The sequence below is a fragment of the Apis florea genome, unplaced genomic scaffold, assembly GCF_048593485.1.
Source record: "Apis florea isolate Af1SG1 unplaced genomic scaffold, ASM4859348v1 contig_3496_pilon, whole genome shotgun sequence".
Classification (NCBI taxonomy): Eukaryota; Metazoa; Arthropoda; class Insecta; order Hymenoptera; family Apidae; genus Apis; species Apis florea.
In genome coordinates, this window is record NW_028256773.1 from 3,183,065 (window position 1) to 3,197,566 (window position 14,502).

General features: G+C 18.9%; 5 protein-coding genes across 5 annotated transcripts; 1 reads left to right on the top strand and 4 right to left on the bottom strand.

The window, feature by feature from the left end:
- Positions 1-15: 15 nt before the first annotated feature.
- Positions 16-2,334, bottom strand: Noa36 (zinc finger protein 330 homolog Noa36). Its single transcript, XM_003690458.4, has 6 exons — positions 1,660-2,334; positions 1,228-1,398; positions 907-1,138; positions 649-813; positions 466-543; positions 16-373 (listed from the first exon to the last, which is right to left on the bottom strand). Exons 1-6 carry the CDS (start codon positions 1,777-1,779, stop codon positions 102-104), a joined length of 1,038 nt encoding a protein of 345 aa, XP_003690506.2. The 5' UTR covers positions 1,780-2,334; the 3' UTR covers positions 16-101.
- A 593-nt stretch (positions 2,335-2,927) lies between these two features.
- On the bottom strand, positions 2,928-6,163 carry Taldo (transaldolase). The gene is made up of 6 exons (XM_012494797.3): positions 5,906-6,163; positions 4,794-4,917; positions 3,894-4,133; positions 3,678-3,803; positions 3,408-3,544; positions 2,928-3,309 (listed from the first exon to the last, which is right to left on the bottom strand). Exons 1-6 carry the CDS (start codon positions 6,093-6,095, stop codon positions 3,035-3,037), a joined length of 1,092 nt encoding a protein of 363 aa, XP_012350251.1. The 5' UTR covers positions 6,096-6,163; the 3' UTR covers positions 2,928-3,034.
- A 311-nt stretch (positions 6,164-6,474) lies between these two features.
- Ugalt (UDP-galactose transporter) lies at positions 6,475-9,286 on the bottom strand. Its single transcript, XM_012494798.3, has 5 exons — positions 8,863-9,286; positions 8,323-8,395; positions 8,096-8,215; positions 7,805-8,019; positions 6,475-7,724 (listed from the first exon to the last, which is right to left on the bottom strand). Exons 2-5 carry the CDS (start codon positions 8,336-8,338, stop codon positions 7,077-7,079), a joined length of 999 nt encoding a protein of 332 aa, XP_012350252.1. The 5' UTR covers positions 8,339-8,395; positions 8,863-9,286; the 3' UTR covers positions 6,475-7,076.
- On the top strand, positions 8,961-10,665 carry Dim1 (thioredoxin-like protein Dim1). The gene is made up of 3 exons (XM_003690705.4): positions 8,961-9,721; positions 9,827-9,963; positions 10,167-10,665. Exons 1-3 carry the CDS (start codon positions 9,644-9,646, stop codon positions 10,378-10,380), a joined length of 429 nt encoding a protein of 142 aa, XP_003690753.1. The 5' UTR covers positions 8,961-9,643; the 3' UTR covers positions 10,381-10,665.
- A 1,389-nt stretch (positions 10,666-12,054) lies between these two features.
- On the bottom strand, positions 12,055-14,219 carry RpL10Ab (ribosomal protein L10Ab). The gene is made up of 5 exons (XM_086913551.1): positions 14,155-14,219; positions 13,497-13,652; positions 12,795-12,943; positions 12,395-12,567; positions 12,055-12,293 (listed from the first exon to the last, which is right to left on the bottom strand). The coding sequence occupies exons 1-5, from the start codon at positions 14,157-14,159 to the stop codon at positions 12,123-12,125; spliced, it is 654 nt and encodes a 217-aa protein (XP_086769677.1). The 5' UTR covers positions 14,160-14,219; the 3' UTR covers positions 12,055-12,122.
- Between the last annotated feature and the right edge of the window lie 283 nt (positions 14,220-14,502).

A 14,502-nucleotide genomic window follows, 5' to 3' on the forward strand; every position in this document is an offset into this window, starting at 1 on the left:
GTTATTATAAAGATATAACAATGTAATATATTTATTTTTTCATCTTTACATTTAATTACAAAATTCAATTTTTGTTAAACATTTTGATTTAATTATATTTATTATAATTTATTATTGCAATTTTGTTCACTTTCACTTATTGATTCATCATCATCGTTGTCATTTTCATTGTCTTCGTCGTCATTATTATCATTGTTGTCGTCATCGTCATCGTCATCGTCATCGTCGTCGTCGTCGTCGTCGTCGTCGTCGTCGTCGTCGTCGTCGTCGTCGTCGTCATCGTTATCGTCATCATCGTCATTATTGTCATCTTCACTTTCATTTTCTTGATAACTAGTATAATTTTCAGGAATACAGTTTTGAGATTGATTTCCTATAAAATATATAATATAATGTATAAAAGAAAATAAAGTAAATTAAATTAAAAAAAGAAATGAATATTAAAAATACAATAAAGTTCTTTACCATAATAATTATATCCATTTTCATTATCATATTCATATGTACTACCTTGACTTTGTCTACCAAATTTATGATTTCTTGCTATAATAAAATGAAAAATAATTTTATAATGTTGTTTTAAAAATACAATTTCTTAATTAAATATAAATATGAAAAATTAGTATTGTAAATGTATACATTACTTACTTGACATGCTAAGATCTTTTGTTTGTGATGTTTCAAAACCACATTTAGGACAAGGAATTGGTTTGTTTTTTTCATATTTAAATCCTTTTCTTCGAATATGATCTTCACAATAACATGTTTTACATCTTAAGCAAGAATATTGTCCTAATCGATTGCATGATTGACCTTAAAATATTAATTATTTAAAACAAATTAAATATAATTACATTAATATAAATGTATATAAAATACATATATATAATTATTTTTTATTTTTACATTTAAAATTTTCTGCTTCCAAAACTTGACATGATGCTTGATGTTCAAATTGATCATCTTCACAAAGAAAACAATTACAAAATGAACAACGAAATATTCTACCACCATGATCCCATACACCTCTTTCACATTCTTGACAAATTGCATCTATTAATGGACACATACATGCATGAGTTGTAAGGCAACGTCTTCCATGACAGACCCATGCTTCACAATGATCACATATAGCTCCCTTTAATATTTATATTTTTGGCATTATATATTTATAATTTATATTTATTATAATATTTATTTCACTTAAAATAAGATATATTTACTTACCACCATGCCTAAACCAATAGTAAATATTCCAGGATGACGAACAACACAATCTCCAGTTTTGAGCATACATTTTATTTTTCCACAATGAGCACACATTGGTAATCGTTGTAAAGTTTGACAAAAGTAACAAAAAGCTCTACTTTTTTGTTTTTTACCACATTTATCACATTCCTTTATTAAATTAATTAAAAAATTAAATAAGAATATAGTATAACAGACAAAAATATATATAAATATATTATTTAATATAATTATTTACATTTTTAATATTTTATTACTAATTAATATATTTATATATTAATAGATTATTAGATTAATCTATTCTAATATATTTGTAATTTAAAAAATACTTTTCTAAAATTTATATTTATTTGTACTCATAAATCATATCAATAAATATCTACATTATAAAATAAACATATAATTACTCACCATTACTGCATTACAAGGAAATTTAGCTAAATCTAATTGATCTTTTGCAGTTCTAATTTCTTTTTGCCTTAATTTTTGTTTTTCAGCTTTTCGTCTTTGTCCTGTTTTTTTTTTCGGCATTTTACAAAATTTTATATATAATAAGTATAATTATTATATTTATTTATTCACTTATAATATATTATTTAGTCACTTAAAAATATGTAAAGAAAATCTTTAACATAAATATTAAAATAAATATTATCATGCTATTTCTGTTCGATTAGTCGAAATGAATATTTCGATTAATTCGAGATTAATAGATTCAATTCATTTCATACATTTATTTTTAGAAAGAGAGCCAAAATACTTTTTTAAAAAAGATGGCGTTAATTCTCAATTTTTATTATATTTTATTTTTCTTTTAAAGATATATCTTTTGTGATCAAAAGATGGCGCTAATAGTTAATTCTTATCTTATCTTTATTCTTTTCTCTATCCTTTATATTTATTTTATTTAAAAATTGAGACTAAAACAATTTTACACATGAATTAATGTGTTCGATCTATATATGCCAATGTCAACATGTAATTTGTCATATTATCACAGTATTGTACTATACTAGGTAAGTAATATTGACTTTTACTATTGATTCTTTTCTCTGACTCAGATTCTGAATCAAAAAATATAAAACCAATACGCCAACATTCACAAAATAAACTTATAATAATATAATAATAATAATTTTATTAAATATAAATAATTTTGTAACAAAATTTTATATCTGCCAAACTAAAATATCATTTTTTATTAAAAATAAGTTTTATTATATTTTCTATTATTTGAAATTAAATAAAACATTATATTTAGTTTAATCATTAAAATTATATTTATAAAAAAATAAAGAATATTTAATTTTCCAGTTTTCTAAAATTATATATACATATATATAATTTACTTTACTACTATATATTACTACTATATCAAAAAAGTATATCAAAAAAATATCAATAAATACAAGATTGAAGAAACAAAATATCGTATATATTAAATATTTTATATGTAAAAATATATTAATACAATATAAAAAAATTTATTATTTATTACTATATCAAAATCTATATTGTGTCATTATATCATATCAGCAATATAATTTTAATTGGTCAACTACATTTATAAGAAGTAATTCTTTATAATGTATTTCCTTCAAATTTCATTTTTAATATTATAAGTATAATATCTATTTAAATTTATTCATGATTTATGCATCATATAAAAAAGTGAAATATATCATATAATAAAAATTTATATTTTTATAATTATTTTTTATATTTTGTTATTTACAATATAACATTTGTTACATAGATATTTAAAATACATATATTTTATTTATATTTAAGATTGTATTTTTTCTTGTAATAATTTTTCTAGTTTACGAACATCTATCGCAAATTTGCGAATACCTTCGCTTAACTTATCTGTTGCCATTTGATCTTCATTCATAAGCCATCTAAATTCGGCTTCATTTAAACTGACCTTTTGAAGATCAGATTTCTTTGCTGCTTCTACTGTAAGTACTTTGCGTACTACTTCATTGCTCTTTTCTAATTCTTCCAATAATTTGGGACTTATAGTTAAAAAGTCACAACCAGCTAGTTCTTTAATTTCCCCTTAATAGAAAATAACAGTTTTTTCATAATTTTTATTTATTTTTTTTAACAAATTATTAATTAAATCAATAATTTAATTTTAAAATAATTTTACTTACCAATGTTTCTAAATGAAGCACCCATAACAACTGTTTTATATCCAAACTTTTTATAATAATTATAAATTTTTGTTACAGATAAAACACCTGGATCTTCTTTAGATTCATAAGATTTTTTATCTGTATTTGTCACATACCTAAAGAATATTTTCATAAATAAATAAATCTCATAAATAAAAATTATATATATTTTAATATATTGAAATTTATAAAATATTTATAAAAAATATTATAATATTACAATATTTATAAAAGATATTTTAAATTTACCAATCAAGAATTCTTCCAACAAATGGTGATATAAGAGTTACACCTGCTTCTGCACATGCAACTGCTTGTGGAAAAGAAAATAGTAGTGTTAAATTACAATGAATTCCATACTTTTCTTCCAATTCTCTATACAAATAAATTTCATTATTTTTCTTGTGTTTGCATTTGAATTATAGTAAGTGTAATTTCAAATAATTAAAAACATATTTGACTTACTTTGCTGCTTGAATACCTTCCCAAGTAGAAGCAAGCTTAATTAGTACACGATCTTTATTTACACCAAGTTCTTCATACAAAGCAATTAATTTTTTTGCTTTCTCGATACTAGCATCTTTATTGAAGGACAATCTAGCATCTACCTCTGTAGAAACTCTACCAGGTATAATATTTAAAATTTCTTTACCAAAAAGGACACATGTGATGTCTAGAGCTGCCTCAATTTGTTCTGTCAAAGTACTGAAACAAATAAATTTATAAGTAGTTCATTTCTTTTCATTAAAAAATTATGTAAACTATAAAATTATCATATTAATTATTACCACTTTTATCATATCAAGCAAATACTTTTTTTCTTTCATACCTTTTGTTTCACAAACTTCCTTTTATTTTTCTTTTTTCTATAAATTTCAATATTCTCCCACTCTTTCCTAATCTTCATAGATTTTCCTACATTTCCATAGATTTATTTAATCTCTTTACATTTCTTGATACATTATTTTGTTCATGTATATCATATTTTCCTTATAATTTCTATGATTTCTTAAATTAACTTTTATCATACTATAAATTTTATATCTAAAAATCTATCTATTAAAACAAATAATCTTTATATATTTCTTAATTATAATAGCAATTAATTAGAAATTATATTTAAAATTTTATATACTAATCTTTAAAAATTAAAATTAATATATTTTTCTTTTATTATTTTAAAAAAAATATTTCATAATTTAATATTAACATAAGAAAAATAATAAAATTAATATATATTATTATTATATATTTTTAATTTTATAATAATAAAAAATCAAATATTTCATTAAAATTATTTATTATAACATTTATATTTTTATTTTATTGATTATATATTATAAATATTATAATATATATACTTACGATCCAGATTTTTTCCCATATTGTACAGCTTTATCTATTAAGTGAACATATTTTTTTTGATTAGCCGCAGCAAGGATTAAAGAAGGATTTGTAGTTGCATCTATTGGCTTAAATTGTTCCATAGCTAAAAACAATTTAAAAATTAAGTAAAATAAAATAAATTACAATAATGATAATAATTATAATTATAACAATTATTTTATTATTATTCTATTTTATATATTTATTTATAAATAAATAATATAAAATATGAATAAAATAATGAAATTTAATACAAACAAATAAATTTTAATATAATATATATTCATAAACATGAATATTTTAAAGGTCATCTCTGACATCTATAGGTCAAAGCACAAATATGTACATGTAATGCTTATATATATAATTCATGAATTACATTAAATGATAAAAAAAAGATTATTTTTATTTAATTAAATACTTAAATAATTTTAATAATTTATGAAAATGTAAAAATAATTATAATGAAATTAAAAGTAATACAATAAAAAACTAAATAAATTAAGTCAGAAATATATATTTCATTTTAAATAAAAATATTAAATCTAACTAATTAATTTGAATTTTGTAAAATATGTGTATATATATATATATATATATATATATATATATATATATAATTTTTTTAGAATTTAGATTAAAATCGAAATAAAATAATTTATTATAAAATTAAAATTTGAAATGATAAAAATGATAGTTAATGAATTTAATACATTCTTTTGTTAATTTTTTTTTTTAAATTTTAAAAACAATTGATAAGTTATATTCTAACAAAAAAGTGTAATCGTAAGATCGGAAGATTTTATAATTTCCCCTACTCTTGTATGTGATCTAAACTATATCAGTTAATTTTCCGATGAAATATTTTATAATTTATTATAATATATATATATATATATATATATATATATATAAAACATAAATATATTGTAATATAACTAAATAATAAAGATATAATTCTTAATTTTTAATATTTAAATGATAAACTATAAGTGCGCCATTTGAATTTCGCCTATTATACTTCTATAGTCACCTTCACCTTTGACCGTATGTATATTAAAATTATATATTTAAAAGTTCTATTTATTTACCTTGGAAGTCACCGGTATCGGCGACAATTGTTGTAATTTCCTTTAATTGTGTTAATGAACTCGTCATCTTGACTTTCTTCGATTGAGGCTCACTCATTCTTATCGATACTCTTATATACTGGAGATCGAAAATTCTACTTCTTATACTGGAACAATCAGCATATACGATACTATACACGATTGCCAACATGTATGAAAATGCTGTTTAATTCTTTCCAAACACTCTTTGTATTACATAATATATATCGATCTTTTTATCTGAAATCGATATTATTCAAATATTTAAATATAAATTATTTTGAAAACATTTTATTATTTTTGGATATATAATAATGATTATATAAAATATTATTCCTAATAATAAACTTTTACTTACTTAAAAATTTAAATTATTAGAATTGGTAGTTGTTACTGATAATTATTACATGTATCGATATGAGATAAGAATTACATAGGAATATATATTTTAATTCTTTCGTAATGAATTTTTTTCTGTTTTTTAAAAATATAATTTAAATTAATAGTAAAGAAATAAATATATAAATAAGTAATAATAAGTAATAAATAAATGCATTATAATATATTTATTGAAATTTAAGTACAACATAAATTATAAATTTTATTTATACATATATATATTTGTATTTATAGTAAAAGATTCTAATATTATATAAAAATATATAAATTAGAAAAAAAGAATTGTTTTTTATATATAATTCTCTATATATAGTATGGAATATATTAAAAGAATAATTTTACATATACAATAAGTAATTTGTTAATTTAATATAAAAATGTGCTTACTTTGTTTTTATCAATTTTAATACAATTATTTAATTATATATTTAAAATTTGTATTTTTATCCCATGACCTATTAACAAGTTATTGTATTATTGTTTTATGAAAACATCACTTATTACTAAGTTATTTTATTATTTATAATTAATATTAAGAAATTAATTTAAATTTTTTATATAAAAAATATAAAAAAAATACTGATTAAGTGACTGATATGATATAGATATTAATATTTTAATCATATCATTAATCATCATCATGATTGCCACTTCACATGAAAAAATATAATAAATTACATTAGCTGAATGTATTAATAAATTTACTGAATTGAATAATATCACTTATCTTATAGGCAGTTTAATTTAGTTTACATCAAACTTTATCAGTTAGAGAATGTTTATCAACAATTGTAGACTTTGGTTGATGACTATACATAAAAATTGATAATATTACTAAAATGGCACCTATAGAAAACTGGAAACTCAAATTGAAATTAAAAAGATATATTGAAGCTACACAAGAAATTATAATGGCTAAGGATGTAGCAAAACCTTTAAGTATATTATCTGCATATTTAACCACCATTGCAACAATGAGACCTCCACCTGCTTGAAGTATAATTAGATAACAAATAAATAAATCATAGCCAAAGAAAAAACCTTGTTTCTGTAACATTTCACCATCATTTACAAAACATGTAATTAATCCAAAAGGTAAAGATAACAAACTTAATTGAATGTTTCTTATCCATACAGATATATCTGAATCTTTTAATATTTTTTCAAAATATATGCCTGCAAAACCTGATAAAAAACATGCACTTAAAGCAGCTGAAAATCCAAGTAAATGATTTTGTTCTATGCCAGATGGCAAACTAGTATCTGAACTTTGTGCTAATTGTACTAATACTACTCCTATAACTAATAATATTAGAGCTCCCCATTGAGTATTTCTTAAAGATCTTCGTAATATTACTACAGCAAAAAATGCTGTTGTTAAGATTTTAAGTTGGTATGTTACCTAAGAAATAATATATATAAAAACATAATATTAATATATAATAAAAATAATAATAATAAAAGAATATATTTTGCACATACCTGATAAGTTGCTGCATCTAAATTAGATGCTGATACATATAAAAGATTATTTTGTATAATATATAAAAGTGATGGCACAGATACTTTTAAGGTATCAATAGGCTGTTTTATAATTATTAATTTTAGAGAATCAAAAAATTTCAAAAAATTTCCTTCTTCAATAAAAACTAATATTAGACATGTTAAAAATTTAACAACTTCTGCCATAACAACAGCTAAAAAATATTATATGATAACTTAATAAATTTATTTTTAATAAAAAAATTAATTTTTATAAAAAATATAATGTACCAGTTGATGAGAGAAACATATCTCCTGATCTTGTACGTGCATAACGCATACTAAGTCCAACCAAGGCATTTTGTAATGTAAGTGTAATTAAACTAACATATTTTAATATTTGACCAGTTCCTTCAAAATAAATTATTAATAAATAAAATATCGAAGAAAATTATATTGATACATATATATAAAATATAATTATTTATATTTTTTTCATATTAAAATTATATACTTACGTTGCTGTGATTTCATTATATAATATTTTTTATAAACAATATTTTTAATATGATGAGCAATGGATCATTTTATCTACAAAATAATATATTTTAATAATTGCTATTAATTGTTATTTTATATTTTACATAAGACATGAATACATAATATACTTAATTTTAATAGTAGTATGAACATAAAATTAAATGCTAACATACATAAAATTGTATATTAAATTATATTAAATAATATAAAATTTATCAAATATATTTCTAAATTTTTAATTCTTATTCAATATAATGTTATTCAATATAAGAAATAATGAAATAATATTAAAAATCAATAATATTTACAATATATAATAAATAAATAGTAATTTATAAATATAAAAAAGTTATAATTTATATCTAAATATAAATATATTCATTGCACTTATATGATATTTTTATGACATACTAATTAACAAATTTAGATATATATGTTTTATTAAAAAGTACGTAACATTTGTATCTACATCTATCTAATATTTATTTTTTATATTTTTATAAATATTTTCATTTTACCTTTGTTTGCGTTTTTATTTAAATAAAAAAAGAGAAGCCAGATTTATAAAAAATGTACACGTTGATATTTAGACTCTTGCATTACATCAACAATGTACGTATTATTTGTATATGATATATAAATAAGAATCCAACATTTTATATAGAGAATATAAATATAATATCAGTTATATTAATATTTATTTTTATATTTTACTAAGTAAATCAAAATGTAACATTTTTTAAATAATTTATACTTTATTAAAATATAAAATAATTTTTTTTATTTTTGAAAGAAATAAATAAGATTTTTAATTTTAAAATTTTTAATATAATTTTAACATTAAATCAATAATTTAATTATAATAAATATTATTATTTTATTACTATAGAAAGAATATATGATAGAATATAATTATAAACAAAAATTAATAATCTTATAAAATAAAATTGATATTGTAAAAATTAAAGTGGAACTAGAGATTTTTTTAATTTTGTCAATAGTTGATAATAGTGAATTTTGATTTTCAAGTATAGAAGTACTGTATGCTGTAGTATGATGTTGATTTATACTGTAAAATAAAATTTTGTAATTTATAATTTATAATTTCAATTACATGATAAAACTTATATAATGATAAATAATTATTACGTGATTTTATATAATATATAACTATTTTTAATTTGTTTGTTGAATTTTAGTTGATTTATAGCAACAAAAATATTTTATTATATGTGAATGTAAAAAGACAAATTGTCTCTTCTTTTCTCCTCAATTTGCATTTAATAAATAAAAAATACAATGTCTTACATGTTGTCACATCTTCATAATGGATGGCAAGTAGATCAGGCGATTTTATCAGAAGAAGATAGAGTAGTTGTAAGTTTTTAATTTTATTAAATCAAATATTTTAGATTTTTTGAAAATACATGGAATTGTATTGTTTAATAAAATAAAAAAACGTGTAAAATAATATATATTTAGGTTATCAGATTTGGTCATGATTGGGATCCAATGTGTATGAAAATGGATGAAGTACTTTATAATATTGCTGAAAAAGTAAAAAATTTTGCTGTCATCTATTTGGTTGACATTACACAAGTACCTGACTTTAATAAAATGTAAGTTTTAAATTAAAAATTATTAGTTTAAATATTCTAATTCTTATTAAAAAATATAATAATTATTAAATAATTTTATTTTAATAAATAAAATAAACAAATTTAAATATTATCAAGTACAATATATTATAAAATAAATTAAAAATTTTATAAGATAATATAAATAAATTTTTGTAGAAAATATAAATGTAAATTTTTTATAGGTATGAATTATATGATCCTTGTACAGTAATGTTTTTTTTTCGAAATAAGCATATAATGATTGATTTAGGAACTGGAAATAATAATAAAATAAATTGGACATTAGAAGATAAACAAGAAATGATTGATATTATTGAAACAGTTTATAGAGGTGCTAGAAAAGGTAGAGGTTTAGTTGTTTCACCCAAAGATTATTCTACAAAATATCGCTATTAATTATATATTAATAAATCTTAACAAAAATATCATTATTATTAAGCTTGAATTTATATCAATAAATAAGAATATATTATAATTAAAAACAAGTATAAAATTATGTATTATGAATGATACATATTTATGCAATTCAAAATAAATTGCATATTATTGAAAAAATATTAGCCATATTTTTTATTTTATATTAAATGTAAATTACATATATAAATTTGAATAAATTAATTACTTTATTTTGTATGCAAAAAGAAAATAATAATTCAATAAATAAATTATTACATACAAAAATTTTCATTTTAGTGTAAAATTTATATAATATATTAATTTTAAGATATTGCAGAGAATTCTCCTAAAAATATTTGTAATTTTATATTATATCACATTATTAATTTTTAATATATATATTTAAATAAATAAACACATGACTTATACTTAAAGAATGTTGATATTTTTTATTCTAGATATTTAATAATAATAAAATTTAATTAATTAATTATTATAAATAAAACATGATACAATATTATATAAGAATTATTTTAGATGTACAAATTATAATATTTTAAATATCTAAATATATATAAAAAAATTTTAAAAATGAGGTAATAAAATAAAAAAATTATAGTTAATTAAAACATGTAATTAAAATATTTGCAATTATAATATATCTTTTTTATATTCAATTACATTTATAAATTTCTTTTCTTTTTAAAAAAATAAATATATATTTTTATAAATTTTTTTATACATATAAATAATATAAAACAAAAATAAAATATTTGAAATTGTATATATTTCAAAAGTGTTGATTTTTATATTTTTATTTTTATTTTTATTTTTAATTTGATAATATTTTTATCTTCTTTGAAATATTTTCATATATTAAATTTATAGGTGATGCTATTTTCTGAAAATATTATAAATATTATAAAATATAATATCAAACTTATTAATAATAAATGATAATTTTAAATAATAAAAAATTTTTTAAATAATAGGGATTTTTTAATATATATTTTATACAATCTAGTGTTTTTTTTATATATAAAAACGATAATAATTTGGTAATATATATTATGCAAACAAATTACATGTATATATATTGGCAGTGCAAATAAATATATATCATTTAAGATAATGTATATAATTTATTTGTTAATAAAAATTTGTTTCATTATTAATTAAGATTATGATATGTGCAAATTTAATAACAAATACAAATAAATATCCTATTTTATTTAATTGAATAAGTATGATGTTTCAAATTCATTCTTTTTAATTGTTAATTGTAACAGTTTTAAATAGATGAAAAATTCATATATGATGTTCGAACTTTCTAATAATTTATAGATAAAGATGTTTCATCTATAGTGTTTGTGAAACTAAATTAATATTACAACTAAATTTAAAAAAATATAAATAAAATTTTATATATATACATATATATAAAATAATATTTATAAAATTTTTAATATTCGCAACATTTATTTTATTACTTTAGTTTTATTTTTATATAAAATGTTATATATTATGATGTACTGTTTTAAAATATTTCATTTTGATAAGTTTATAAAATTTAATTTTCAATGATTAATTATAATACATGATTTATTTTATTAAATTTTATTATATATTTAAAAAATCAAATGGGAAATTTCATGTAATAAATAACACCATATATTATACTTTTATTTTTGTTTTATTTCTTCATTATGCATGAGAAATATAATTCACATCAATTAATATAATTAGTATAATCTTTGAGGAGGACCCATAGAAGATTTAATGTGAAGAGAACGCACATTTTGCCAATGTTTTTTTAATAATGAAACCAAAAAATTAATTGAAAGATGTACATTTTGTACTAATTCATCTGGAGTCATTTCCACATGTCCTACAGCTACTGACAGACATAATACCTAAACAAAATTTTTCAAATTATATTTTAAAAAAAATATTAAAAATTATAATTTTAAGAATTTGTAATATAATAATACAATAAATATAAAACAAAATTTACCTTTTTCATTTGAAATTTAATTGTAGCTTTCACCTCATCAATTTTCCCTACCATTGATTCTTGATGAGAAAGAAGACCAGGGAATTTACCAGCTTTATTTAGACCAGGACCAAGAATACGTGGAATTTGCTTAATTAAAGATTCACTAGCTAAGAAAGCATCATATTTTTTGGCTGAAAAAATTACATACAAATTAATTTTTAAATAATAATAATAAAATTAATTTTGAAAAAATGTCTCAACACGGATTGAGGATACGAAGTAATGAAACACAACGTCCTCACCTAGTGAAGAATTTAATTTTCTTCCATTCGACAACCATTGTTAAAAATTATAACTCAACATTGGTGCTTTTTGGAAGACAAAATAAAAAAATAATACATAAAAAATTTTGAATTACCTAATTTTTTTACAAGTTTTTTATTTTTATTCAATTTTTTCAATGCTTCTGCATCCATATATGGAATATTGTTAGCTTTAGCTTCATCACAATGTTGTTGGTCTCCCAAAACACAAACCTGCATTTTTGGTCTTGGAATATTTTTTAATCTTTAACAAACAATACAATACATATAAATTAACACTTACATATATATAAAAACGTTTTGATGAATTAAAATTATTTATTATTCATATAATTTTAATATAATATATATATAATGTATATAAATAATATAAGAAATAACAATATTTAAAAAGTAAAAATTAAAATTAATATAATTATACAAAAATAAAAATAGATATATAAAAGGCAATATTCTCAGTGGCATATTGAAAAACAACATAAATTATTCAGATAATACATGCAATATTACCATCATTGAATATTAATTTCACTAATTAAATTGAATAAATAATTGCCACAATCAAATATTAACTTACCTGCAGGATCATAAGTTATGATCCTAGAATAAAAACAAAGGTAAAATACCTTCCCAATTTATTTAAGACCCTGGGTGAAGGTCCGCTAGGTAAAACCCAGCTTCCTGACTATATATGAGGTAATCTTTTCGGACATTAATTAAGAAAAAGAAAAAAAGAAAAATAGATTTAAAAATTATCAAAAACCGAAAAAAATCCTCAATGTCAGGTAAAAACATACTTGACGGTGCCTGAGAAACGTTTGTCCTTTTGTGGATCATAATTCTTCAATCCAATTTGAAGCTCCACTGTTTCTAAGAATTTCCTTTTTTTGTCTTGTGAGTGTTGGAGGACAGCATTCACACATTCATAGAGAGTATCACGCGATACTTTGGACCTATTCATTAAAATTATTATATCAGAAATTTAATTCAAAATAATTATATATTTTTATTGTATCTCTCTATAATTTATTATAAAAACACAAAATATATATAAGTATATAAGTTGAAATATTTAAAATTATATTAAAAATTATAAAAAAAAAAATAAAATAAAAAAATTAATTTTATGCAATAGAAAGATTTTTTAATTTGTAATTTTTAATATTAATTTTTTAAAATATAATTTAAAATTACAAAAAATTATATTTTTATTTATATAAATAATTTTTAAATAATTAAGATTGATTTTATAAAAATATTTATGAATTTATGATACAACGTGGAGCCATACTATTTTGAAGTATTAAAACTATTACGATATAACGTTTAATACAATATTTATTTAAAGAAAATATTAATAATTATATTAAAAAGATATATTAAGAAATACATTATTTATAATATTAAAAATATAAAATTTTGGATTATTAAAATATAAATAGATTAAATACTCACGTCATTGTATCTCTACACAACAGACTTCCAATCGACTATTCAGTTGTCTGACTAAAATCAGAAAGAAATGTAATAATGTGGGCAAGTAGGTAAAATTAAGCGAAAAGAATATATATTTACTAGATATATGTTAATATTAAAATTTCTACTTATATTTCTTGAAGTTATTGTAGATGGCGTATTTGTAGTTTCAAAATCCTTTGCTGTTTTTATAATAAAAAAGAATATATTATATAAAATATGATTAAAATTTAAAAGAAGTAAAATTATATTAGCAATTTTTCATCTAAAAAAAATATTATAAATATAAATATATAAATAAAATAATATTATATCTTCTAAATAAAA

Coding starts and splice junctions, on each gene's coding strand:
- Ugalt (XM_012494798.3), bottom strand. Junction 8,020..8,095: donor TATGTTTCTCTCATCAACTG/GTACATTATATT, acceptor AATATTTTTTAG/CTGTTGTTATGGCAGAAGTT. Junction 7,725..7,804: donor TAGATGCAGCAACTTATCAG/GTATGTGCAAAA, acceptor ATTATTTCTTAG/GTAACATACCAACTTAAAAT.
- RpL10Ab (XM_086913551.1), bottom strand. Junction 12,944..13,496: donor CGTTTCTCAGGCACCGTCAA/GTATGTTTTTAC, acceptor TGTTTGTTAAAG/ATTAAAAAATATTCCAAGAC. Junction 12,294..12,394: donor TTAAATTTCAAATGAAAAAG/GTAAATTTTGTT, acceptor AATTTTGTTTAG/GTATTATGTCTGTCAGTAGC.
- Taldo (XM_012494797.3), bottom strand. CDS start 6,095: ATGTTGGCAATCGTGTATAGTATCGTATATGCTGATTGTTCCAGTATA. Junction 4,134..4,793: donor TATGGGAAAAAATCTGGATC/GTAAGTATATAT, acceptor TATTTGTTTCAG/TACTTTGACAGAACAAATTG. Junction 3,310..3,407: donor TGCTTCATTTAGAAACATTG/GTAAGTAAAATT, acceptor TTTTCTATTAAG/GGGAAATTAAAGAACTAGCT.
- Dim1 (XM_003690705.4), top strand. CDS start 9,644: ATGTCTTACATGTTGTCACATCTTCATAATGGATGGCAAGTAGATCAG. Junction 9,722..9,826: donor CAGAAGAAGATAGAGTAGTT/GTAAGTTTTTAA, acceptor ATATATATTTAG/GTTATCAGATTTGGTCATGA. Junction 9,964..10,166: donor GTACCTGACTTTAATAAAAT/GTAAGTTTTAAA, acceptor AATTTTTTATAG/GTATGAATTATATGATCCTT.
- Noa36 (XM_003690458.4), bottom strand. CDS start 1,779: ATGCCGAAAAAAAAAACAGGACAAAGACGAAAAGCTGAAAAACAAAAA. Junction 1,399..1,659: donor TTCCTTGTAATGCAGTAATG/GTGAGTAATTAT, acceptor AATTTAATAAAG/GAATGTGATAAATGTGGTAA. Junction 814..906: donor GGAAGCAGAAAATTTTAAAT/GTAAAAATAAAA, acceptor TAATATTTTAAG/GTCAATCATGCAATCGATTA.